The sequence below is a fragment of the Syzygium oleosum genome, unplaced genomic scaffold (assembly GCF_021117445.2).
Source record: "Syzygium oleosum isolate NSW1041296 unplaced genomic scaffold, Sole_v2.1 Sole_v2.03, whole genome shotgun sequence".
NCBI classification, from domain to species: Eukaryota; Viridiplantae; Streptophyta; class Magnoliopsida; order Myrtales; family Myrtaceae; genus Syzygium; species Syzygium oleosum.
Window position 1 is genome coordinate 4101620 of NW_026607487.1, and position 11325 is coordinate 4112944.

The 11325-nt window shown below is 38.4% G+C and overlaps 1 protein-coding gene and 1 long non-coding RNA gene across 2 annotated transcripts; both read right to left on the bottom strand.

Annotated features, from left to right (window-relative positions):
- Positions 1 to 2630: 2630 nt before the first annotated feature.
- Positions 2631 to 3336, bottom strand: LOC130137552 (uncharacterized). The gene is made up of 2 exons (XR_008815958.1): positions 3084 to 3336; positions 2631 to 2969 (listed from the first exon to the last, which is right to left on the bottom strand). It is a non-coding gene; the product is annotated as an uncharacterized LOC130137552 (long non-coding RNA).
- A 20-nt stretch (positions 3337 to 3356) lies between these two features.
- Positions 3357 to 10970, bottom strand: LOC115664188 (disease resistance protein L6-like). The gene is made up of 5 exons (XM_030586129.2): positions 10186 to 10970; positions 7877 to 8975; positions 6216 to 6509; positions 4629 to 6124; positions 3357 to 3882 (listed from the first exon to the last, which is right to left on the bottom strand). Exons 1-4 carry the CDS (start codon positions 10968 to 10970, stop codon positions 4694 to 4696), a joined length of 3609 nt encoding a protein of 1202 aa, XP_030441989.2. The 3' UTR covers positions 3357 to 3882; positions 4629 to 4693.
- Between the last annotated feature and the right edge of the window lie 355 nt (positions 10971 to 11325).

The window sequence follows — 11325 nt, forward strand, 5'->3', positions numbered from 1 at the left end:
CATTTACGATGCCACGAGACCTTTACGAGGAATTGAGGGATTCATCCAACATGGCGTGGAAACAAGTATTGCTTCCCTCTTTGTTTTCCTTTGAAGATGAGTCACGACATTTGACCTCAGGCCCGAGAACTAGTTGATTGATATCTGCTTTGATTTGATGCTTGTCTTGCGCAATTTCACTCATTCCATTTTGTTCTTTCTAATTCCAAAACCCAAATATCAGCTAATTTGTCATGAGATTTATCAGCAACTAGCTAGCTTGGTCTATTATGCTCCATCATATACTCTCCACTTAATGATGGGAAGGGTTACTTTTGCATCAATTAAGGTTTTAGGTACGACTTGGACATGGCACATCTAGTCTTTGCCCGTGATTCCCGGGATCTGGCTAATTATTGTCTAGTTAAATCGTAAATCATTGTCTTTCTATGTCCTCGTAGAAGGGAACTGCTAATCAATCGCATGTTTTACTCAATTGCACGACAAGATGATTAGATAAGCATAGAAAGACTAGTCATATTAACAATAAGTCGCTTTCAATTTCAAAGAGAAGTTAGTAACATTACTTCTGGAACCCACTTATGTCGATTATGACCAGGACAGCCCCCCAAGATGAGAACCGAATTGTAAATTCTACTCTGTGGGAAAATGGGGACAACTTCAAGGTGGGAAAAAAAATCTTCTCATTTTGTTGATTCAAATGTCATGACTCATGAGGAAAAATTATCCAATCGGTGCTAAATCTATTGCATGAATGCCAATGCAAAATTTAGTCCAAAATTTTTGCGTGAAATTCCAGTATTGTCGTTTTGGTAAAATTTTCCTTGGAAATCGCTGATGTGACTAGACAATCATCATCGGTTCTCTTACGTGGCACACCGCCATGTCAGCAATTTCCTATGAGAATTGGCTGAAAAGGACTACATTGGAACCTCATGGAAATGTTTAGGACTAAATTAGCAAAATTGAAAAATTTAGGATTGAATTGACATTCATACAATAAATTTAGGAGTGATTGAATAATTTCCCCTAAATCATGATTATTTTCCCCCGAAATTACCCAGGTGATCAGTTTAGCGATTCACAAAGAACTTGCACACGTGGATTAAGCCTATGTTATGGAATCGATCTTCACACAATCACATTATTAGTGACAGAAAATGCATTTCGCCACCCATACTTCAACCTGCAGTTTTCTTAATTCATTACATTAATTACGTTTAATTTAGCGATAAGTTGGTGTCTGAATCAGCTTTCATGCACCTTATCTAACTCCACTTACGTTAATTAACACGGTCCTCACATGTTTAGAGTTTCTTCACTGAAGCAGCGGTCCTACATCATCAGAAAAAGGGAAAAGAACGCAATATAACGTTCCTTCATGTGCTAACCAAAGTTGTTATCACAAAATATCAGAACCAAGTTTCATATATGTATCTTTATATTCAGCTCAAAATTATAAAAACAAATTCTTGGGGACGTCGTTCCGTAACATATAAGCTGTAAAATGTGACATTTCTACTAATCCAATCGAAGACTCCGGAAGAGACACTGCCTGCTGGAATGCCTGAATCATTCGACGTGCAAAATAACATCAAATAGACCCAAAGCAAAACGGTAAATTGGTAAAATGAAAAAAGTTTATTATTCTATGCACAACTAAAGAAAATAAAAAATTGAGTTGATGAAGCGTTGCTTTTCATTGATATGTTGTACAGTATAATAGAGATATCATCACCTATAATTATAGTAGAAGTTAAAGATAAAATATACAATTTGATTTACAAGGAAATTGAATAAAAGACAAATCAGAAAAGATCTTCAAATGATCAACTTGCGGATACTCTGCTTGATATGTTATCTTAATACTGATTTGTAGAAGATTTTGCATTGCAACTGATTTTTTGCCTTTTGATTTGTTGCTTCAATAACACTATCACAGCAGTAGAAACGTTCATTTTTTTCTCTTTTTCGGACACTAACAGGAAGACTGGAAACGGTCATTTCTACAGGCGACACTTCGAGAACTTGGTGTTTTTTTCCGGCCAAAGACGAAAGTAGTGTAAGAAACACTGTGTTACTGGATTTTTTTGGAGATCGGTCTATCGAAATGAGTATACGAAGGTAAAAAAAGGTAAATTAAGAAACTATTACTTTGTCAATTGTAAATAACAACTGCCGAGGCACTAGTTAAGCAACTAGTTCATGTCGAGAATGCTTAACAAGTGTTTTGACTCGTTAACTAGATCCACGTTTTATATGATTTAGTACTTGTAGATTTGAACTTGGCTCAACAAGCTACTTGGACTTCTCTTGAGCTTTTATATCAAGAATCCTATGAAGAGTATTAACAACACTGGGCGCACGATCAATGCCAATAGTTAAGGAACTTTTGAACGGCTTTCTACAATGTCTCGCGCCATAGCTCGATCCTGCCCGCATCTCCATTTCGTGGTGTTTTGGGACATTCTCCAAATTTCACGAATGCAGCTTGAATCTACAAAAGAAGGATAGGACTAACTAATTATCAATAAATGAAGATATTTGAGATCGTAGCATCACAATTTTCCCCGTGAAAGATAAGGCACCAATGCATAAGCATAATTTGCACCAACACCAAAATCTTGGGACATATCTCGCCACACATTCCAGGTGTCTCTGATTGGTTCACAGTTGGACCTCAATCAACCGACTTAATTAGCCGCCGATGAAAAAGAAAACAACAGGCTTGGGAGAACTAAGCAATTAGCAACACTTTCCTTGTTTGTGATTAGGAACAAAACTGATGCGAATAATATAAAAAATGGAGGAGATTGTAGTCATGCATCCTTGTGTACAGATTCAAAGGTGAAATTCCACCGCTCATATAGTATAAGTACACAAGTTACTCTTTCATAGTTACGACCGGCAGCGCAAATCTCCCTCTGCAGAGCCTCATCATGTTCAGGAGTGGCGTCATTAGAATGCAACTGCATCAAACACAATCTTCACAATCAATTGAAAAGTCAGCATGTACGAATTTGATTAACAGAGAGGTAAAACCTAATGAGCATACAAAAAGCAGATTCAAATGAAAAGATTACATTCACAATCATTCAGGTATGTTCAGTTGAGACCAGATTAAGTGTTATCTTCACAAGCATAAAATTTCCTCAGGACACTTCAGTTGGCCCATGAGCCTCTTCAAGGCTGGCACACAAGATGGCCCTCCACCTGTTGCTAATGCTTCCTCAGCAAAATCCCTCTTCTTCATTTGATCGGGTCTCTGGTATGGAATTTGAACTTTCTCAGCCAAGTTAGCCAGACCAAATCAATCATGTGACAAAATGATCCATGACAACATGCAAAAGAACTCCCAAGGAATTCAAATTGGCCAAAGATTTTTTCCAAAGAAAAAAAATTAATTTTGGACAGAGCGAAAAATGGATTCTAGGCACAGTTTACAATATTGAGGGGCAGAAGATCATCGGCCTATAGATGAAGAAGTCAAATCCTGAATTTTCCGTGAGGGACACTAGGTAATTCTGATTTACTTATGTTAATATTTTCATTCATTGAAGTTATCAACGGAAGGGTGAACAAGAAACTTTGCTGTAATGCAATCGAAAGCAAGTATTCGTAGGCAAGTCCGGAGTTTCCAAAATTAATTAAATAAATACTCAGTGTGGATCAAATCATTCTTAACAAATATAGCTTCGAGAAGAATATTACTCTATTTGCTCTCGTTGAATGAAGAATCTTACTAGATGACCAATGTCTTCTATTGTTCGTAGACCCATATTTTGGTTTACATCTTGATCTTGGCTTCATGTCAGCTTCTACGACCAACACCTCCACTCCTTTGATTATGTAAGACTATGAAATTCAGGAAATTACAGAACCCTGTCAAGGAAAACTTTCTTGTCAAAAGAAGATAGTGATGAAAAGTATATCATGAATCTCATATAAAAAAGGGAAAAAACCACCAAAAATTCCAAACTTTACCACTTGTGACATATTTACCCCGAACTTTTTTTTGTGCCATGAAAAATCCCAAACTATACAACTTGTGACACATTTACTCTAATATACTGTAGTCTAGGGCATTTTAGTCTTTTTCTGTTTTTTTTTTTTCCGGCGAGGGCGAGGGACCCTCGCCCGACGCCGGCGAGGGCAGCCCTCGTTTGGGCAAGGCGAGGGAAGCCCTCACCCGACGCCGGCAAGCAGCCCTCGCCTCGTCCAGGCGAGGACGAGGAACCCTCGCCCCACCCAGGTAAGGGCTGCCCTTGCCGGTGTCAGGAGAGGGCTGCCCTTGCTGGTGTCGGGCGAGGGCAACCCTTGCCTGGGCGGGGCGAGGGAAGCCCTCGCCCGACGCCGACGGGCAGCCCTCGCCTTGCCCAGGCGAGGTCGCCGGAGACCTCGCCGGCGAGGGCAGCCCCCGCCCGAAAAAGAAAAAAAATAGAAAAAGGGAAAAAAGACTAAAATGCTCTAGGCTACAGTATATTGGGGTAAATGTGTCACAAGTTGCATAATTTGAGATTTTTCATGGCACAAAAAAAAGTTCGGGGTAAATGTGTCACAAGTGGTAAAATTTGGGATTTTTGGTGGTTTTTTTCCTATAAAAAAATGATAGTTCACCTCTTATTTACCTCTATTAAGGAACCATCACTTGTCTCAATATTGTAATTTGGATATAAGATTCATCACGTCATTATCATCGCAGTATAATATTTCCGTAGTGAACTTCATACCATGCTCTTTCGTAATTTCTAAAGATGCGTGTTCCAGGTAGCTTCGGTATCGTCTCCAATGAGTCACACCCGGAAATATCCAAATAAATTAAATTCAACTTTTCAAGTCCTTGAAGCTGAGTGAGTTTCTTGCAGTCTCGTAACACTAGAGATTGTAACTTCTCACAGCCCGACAAATCTGGCAAAATCTCCATTGATTTGCATCCCGTGATATCTATGTGTGTTAGAGATTTTGAATCCTCCACCCCAACAATCTCCGTGACACCCAGCAGATACCTCATCGTTAAATTCTCTAAATTTTCAAATTTCGATAGGTTTGGTAGTGTCTTTAGGGCTTTGCACCCTGCTAGGTTCAACTCTGTTAGGGTCGCAAAACATGATAGGTCGGGTAATCTTTCAAAGGATCCACAATCAGAGATATCTAATGCCTCTAACGACTTTGCCATATCAAGGCCTTGAATTTCGACTAGATTGTCGCAAGAGCTAACCTTCAATTGCTTCAAACACTGTAATCCTGGAAGGATCATCCTTTCAATGGACTTGCAGCGATATATAACTATTTCCTCCAAGGACTCCAATTCATCATAGCCTTGAATCTCAACTAAATTGTTGCAATCCTCAATGTGTAAGCGTTTCAAATGACTTAATTGTGAAAGGTCCAATCTTTTTATGGAACTGCAGTTTTTTATCGACAACTCTTCCAAGTACTTGGATCGGTCAAGCTTAGCAAATATTAGCTTGTTACAAGAGTCGACACAAAGCTTCAAGGGTCTTGAGGGAAGCTCCGGGATGGATTCAAGTTGATTGCATCCGTAAAGATGAAGTTCTTCTAGGTGGATTAGGTAAGAAAGTTTGGGCAACCTGGGACTTTGACAAGAGATTGTCAGATATGTTAAGCTGGAAGGAAGCTTTGGCAGCGACCGAAGCTCGTGACAACCCCATAGGCTAAGGTGTTGAAGAGAAGAAAGACTCTGGATGCTTTCTGGCAGTTCAAATATCGGTGCTCTAGTGATGTCAAGTACCTTGAGTGAAGATAACTCACCGATTGAGCCAGGGATTTCTCTCAATGACCGACAACCCCCGCAACTCAGTTTCTCTAGCTTCCTTAAAGAACCGATTGAAGTAGGAAATTTTGCAATTCCAGCAAAATCTAAACTAAGTTCTTTTAGTTCTTCTAATTCGCCCACTTCTCTTGGTAACTCCTTGAGACTGCCACAATCACTCAAGTCCAGGGAAATGAGGCTCTTGACTTTGCCAATAGAAGGGTGCACTTGCTCGAGTCTGGGACTTTTTTTCACGATGAGAATTTCCAATTCTGTGAAAGTTGACAGATCAGGAGTACATCTTAAATAATTGCAATGTGCTAGGTGGAGAACTTTCAGCCGCTTTGCCGTCTATACAAAAGAAGAATTAGCTATCAAAAATTGAGTTGATCGACAAAAAAACACAAACAAAATTATAGAGGATCTCTTTTTTCCATCTTACCTTGATTGAACTCCATCCTGTCCAATGCTTTGTTTTCTGGTCAAATGACAACTCCAGCACCCTTAAATTCGGTAGATGCAAGTTGGTCCGCAAAAAGAACCACAGATCGGATTCAATGTCAAACCACCGAAGCCATCTTAATTCACGAAACAGGTTGTTAAAGTCTCCACTGAAAGTCGCCCGCCTCAATTGAAGGAACCTTAAGCTTTGCATGTTCTTAAACTGTTCACTTTTGTATGTTTGGAGATGACCATATTGTTGGTCGAGACGAATTGCCTGGATCCTTTCAGTTCCCTGTACATCCAATCGATCAACCGAATCTTAGATGAACTTTTAATTTTTTAGTTTTTGCTTTTCTAAATATTGGACTCGACATAATTTGTTATCTTTTTGCCCCCGTCATATCTAAATATTGATACATAAACTCACATTTAAATTTTTTGATAATCTTTTAAAATTCGAGATAGTATTTTAAATTTTGTTGTGAAAAATTTTTAGTGGTCGAAATGTTTGGTTCGTACGGTTGGGTGCATTAGATAGTTTTTCCAGAAAGATTTGGCCGAAATATCTGTGGGGCAACCCGAGGCATCTCGTTAAGGAACGTGCTTACGTATGTAGATTAGACGCATGATAAGAGTTTGATTCCTTACACTTTTAATTTCAAATAGTTGCCTGTTTTAGTTAAGCTCGTGTCTCACCTGGCAATGATAGTTAATGGTATATTTCACCGCTATGGAATTTACATAGCTAGGTACCCACTTTTGGTAAATTTGTTTGCTAGAGGTATCTTAATTAAAATTGTTGGTGCGCACGCTTTCCTAAGGGGCGAATTAAAAATTATAAATCAGCTTTTATTTGTTAATGCATTCTTAGAGCAAAGAATTTTCAAGCCAGTAGTGCCCCTCATTCAACCTATTCAAGAAAATGCATGTCAGACATTAAAGAAAACTTCGACCTAGTAATGGTGTTATTTTTGTTCTTGAAGTTTTCTTAATGTCTACAAAACTCTTTACAGGCATAACGTCAACGCTCTATTATATTATTACCATAAAGTTAACTCGTGCATCTTTTAAAATTGATTCAAGTTATCATCATAATTTGATCGTGAATTATTTCAAATTGACAAATCAAAAGCCAAATCCCTTCCTTAAAGAATAAATAATCAAAAGATGCATGAGGCAAGTAATGCCCGAGACAACTGATGCATGTGGCACTTGATGCATGTGGAAATTATACGCAGATAATCTAGAAACGTGACAAAAGTGGAGCTTATCACCGACAATATCGGGAGATTTTCCAAAAAGCGGAAATTACAAGCTTTTAGTAAACGAGAGATTTCTAGTGTAGCATCATAGTTAATTGATCTTGAATTTGTTGCAAATTATATATCCAACAGATATGATTTACATTAATGAATTTTGAATATCTGAGATGTTCTATTTGGTAAGCATCACGAGATAATATAACTTCTTCATCCTTAGAATATCTATAATACAATGAGCTGTCACAATTACTCTGTGATGGACATGAATCATGAATGGAATTTTTTCTTAAAAGAGGAGGAGCATTTGTTCATAGTAGATAAATGTTAGAGAATAGATAAGATTAAAATATATGAGAACATAAGGGAGAGGGAAAGAAAAAGGAGTGCCATGTGTTACCTTTTTTTCCATTAGTACTCTGGAGGCTTCCTCGTTGGCCCATAATCTGCTACGATCTCCAAGCGGTCCTTCTAGGCGAATAATATTCCTTCCAAGATCTCTTAGTTGATCATGCATCCTTAACTTACAATCCTTATCAACTTTTATTAAGCATCTTAGCTTCAACTCTTCAATTCCTTCACTTGGATAAAATTCACGGTCATCCCACATGTAAATGGCGAATTTGCTCTCTTCGCCAATAAAGAAACAAGCAATGTCGAGAAAGATCTGCTTATGTGCATCTTCTAATGCATCATAACTTATCTTCAATATCTTTTGGACATCTCTATGTGGTTCTTTTCTTAATTTCTTCAGAATATCTTGCCATACTTTTGGATCCATTTTTCCATACAAGGATGAACCTACAACCTCGATAGCCAAAGGAAGTCCACCCATGTTGGATATGATATCACGAGAGATACCCTCGAAGTCTTTCGAAGAATGGTTCATACGAAATGCATGTCTATTAAATAAAAGCAAAGATTGCACCTCATCCATTTCATTCAATTCACATTTGTAGTCTACCTCAAATTTAGATTGATCAAGAACAACTTTATTTCTAGTTGTAACAATGATAATACTTCCCGAAGTAAACCAATTACGCTCTCTAGCCAAAGCATTTAGGTGATCTTTGCGATCTATATCATCTAGAAGAATGAGAACCTTTTCTCCTTTGAATCTAGATTTGATCAAACTTATTCCATTGTCAACTGTCGAAACTTGATGTTCGATTTGTAGTATATCCTTAATTAGTTGATTTTGTAGATAAGGAATACCATTGCGATGAGCCGTTTCTCGAATATCTAGAAGGAAGCTACGATGCACAAAGTCATTTGATAGCTCGTTGTAGATGACCTTGGCAAGAGTCGTTTTACCGATCCCTCCCATGCCATAGATTCCAATCATTCGAGCATCACTGGCAGGATTGTTGACCCAATTCTTAATTCTCTTCACATGATCACCAATTCCAACTAAGTGCTCAGTAACATCAAGCCGATAATCATGTCCCAATTTGCTCAAAACATCTTTGATGACTTTCTCCACTAATTCGACTTCGTGCCTGTCAAACAACGAAGCTCATTAAAACTTGGGATAAGTGCATTCAAAGTCTTAAAACTTGTCACGAAAGTGCAATTGAATCCTAAAACTTTCAAAAAGTGCAAACAAGTCCTAAAACTTGTCACGAAAGTGCACTTGAGTCCTAAAACTTTAAAAAAGTGCAAACAAGTCCTAAAACTTGTCACGAAAGTGCAAACAAGTCCTAAAACTTGATAAATTGGTTCAATCAAGTCCTTCCATTGATTGTACTTTTTGAAAGTTTTAGGACTTGTTTGCATTTTTGTGACAAGTTTTAAGATTTGTTTGCACTTTCATGACAAGTTTTAGGACTTATTTGCACTTTTTGAAAGTTTTAGGACTCAAGTGCACTTTCATAATAAGTTTTATGACTTATTTGCACTTTTTGAAAGTTTTAGGACTCAATTGCACTTTTGTGATAAGTTTTAGGACTTCTAGTGTACTTATCCCTTAAAACTTCTTGGTTATACTTAATCTCATCAAAAGACAGCCAAATATATGTGAAGGATGAATGGCGTCAATAAAAATGCAAAATGTTTTGTTTTACAAATAACAACAAAGGATGATGGTGTAGCAGTCATTTCGTTTTTTTCTCCTTCCTTTTCTGCCAATAGATGTATCTTGTTGAAAATAAGGTGGTGCAGCCGGCTCATAAAGAGTTTTTGAAGTATAATCTTTTTTATAAAGCTTAAGGTTGCTGCTAGTTGAAGGATAGGAGGCCGATTTTCCCCGGTCCAAGGTCAAGGCATCACACAGGCCTACATCGAGGACTTATAGTTGTCTTACAAATCACCTTTCAATGGGGGATTACTGGTAGCGGAAATGGACATTAGACGTGGTGAATACAAAGTGTCTGATCCTAATCAACTGAGCTAAGCCCCCGTGGGCAATAGGAGGTCAACCTTATTTGGTGGTGATCAAATTTTTGAAGACTGAGCATTGGAGTCATTTGTGGGCATATTATTTAGTGGTTGAATACTATCGGTCGGAGGGGTTGTGGTTTCTTTGCTTTTACTCTGGAGTAGAGACTATCGTATAATTCTTGCGCACAATGGGATACTTTGGTTTTAGTTGTTGGTTGAGTTTTCAGGGAGTACTAGTGGAAGTGGAAGTATTCATCCATATTACACCAGTTTTACCAGAATAAGAATACTTTTATCAAAAAGCAAAAAGTTAAGGTGGAAGTGAAGTACCCATTAGCAATGTTCTCAGATTCCCATCCATGTAATTGACTCACTTCTCTTAGTGCTCGTTGCCCTTCCTGGATAACCTTCTCGTCAAAACATTTTTTCCGCGAATGGAAGGCCTTCCCAAAACTTCCCTTGAGATACCGCACATGAGATGGGTGCACTTTGTAAAAGATGGGCAATACTATGTGTGACGTGCTCTTCTGGCTGTCCATGATGTGAATGAGCTCAAGGAGGCACCATTTACTCGAAGCATAGTTTTCGGATATGATGGGGATTGAAATCTTAGACCGTGTAATGGCATCGAGAATCTGTGAACCAAATTCCTTGCCAGTTGGGATGCTGTTATCATCCTTGAACACCCTAATCCCTGCATTGACCAGTCTACGGTGGAGGTAACCTATGAATCCCTTACGGGTATCTGAGCCTCTAAAGCTCAAGAATATATCATATCGATATATGATGGGGATTGAAATCTTAGACCGTGTAATGGCATCGAGAATCTGTGAACCAAATTCCTTGCCAGTTGGGATGCAGTTATCATCCTCGAACACCGTAAAGATCACGGTTATAGTACATCGATAACCTTCTTCTGTGCGTATGAGACAGACGAACCAAAATACTCTGTCTTTTTCTGCACTCTTTTTCTCCTTCTCAGGATGGTTAGGAAAGGAACGATATGAAACGTCATGAAATGCATAAGTAGACAGAAGAATCAGCAGAACAAACAATGCAAAGGGATAAACACAACGGTGCATCCCATTTCTTGCCTCGGTCAGACTTTGCCCCATCACCGTGGAAATCCAATTGGCAAAAATGGCGAGAGGATGCTCCCTGCTACTAAAAAAGATCAAGGTAAGCAAATGGAAAGGCTAAATGAAGAGCTAGTAAAGTACGCATCTTGCTGAAGGATTTCGAATACAAAATATTTAATGAATGGGTCTTCCTAGGCGGCTGTCTAATAGTTAATCAAATATTAAAACTTAGAGCATTCCAATGCACATGTTCTTTTTAGTGAACCTCGCTCTATAGTCAAGGAAATATCATTGACTAATCTTTATCTCTAGATGCGCGCACCTAATTAGAGGAAATTTTCATCCATTATGTCCTTAATTGACATGTTTCGGCGGCTACACAAGGTTGGCT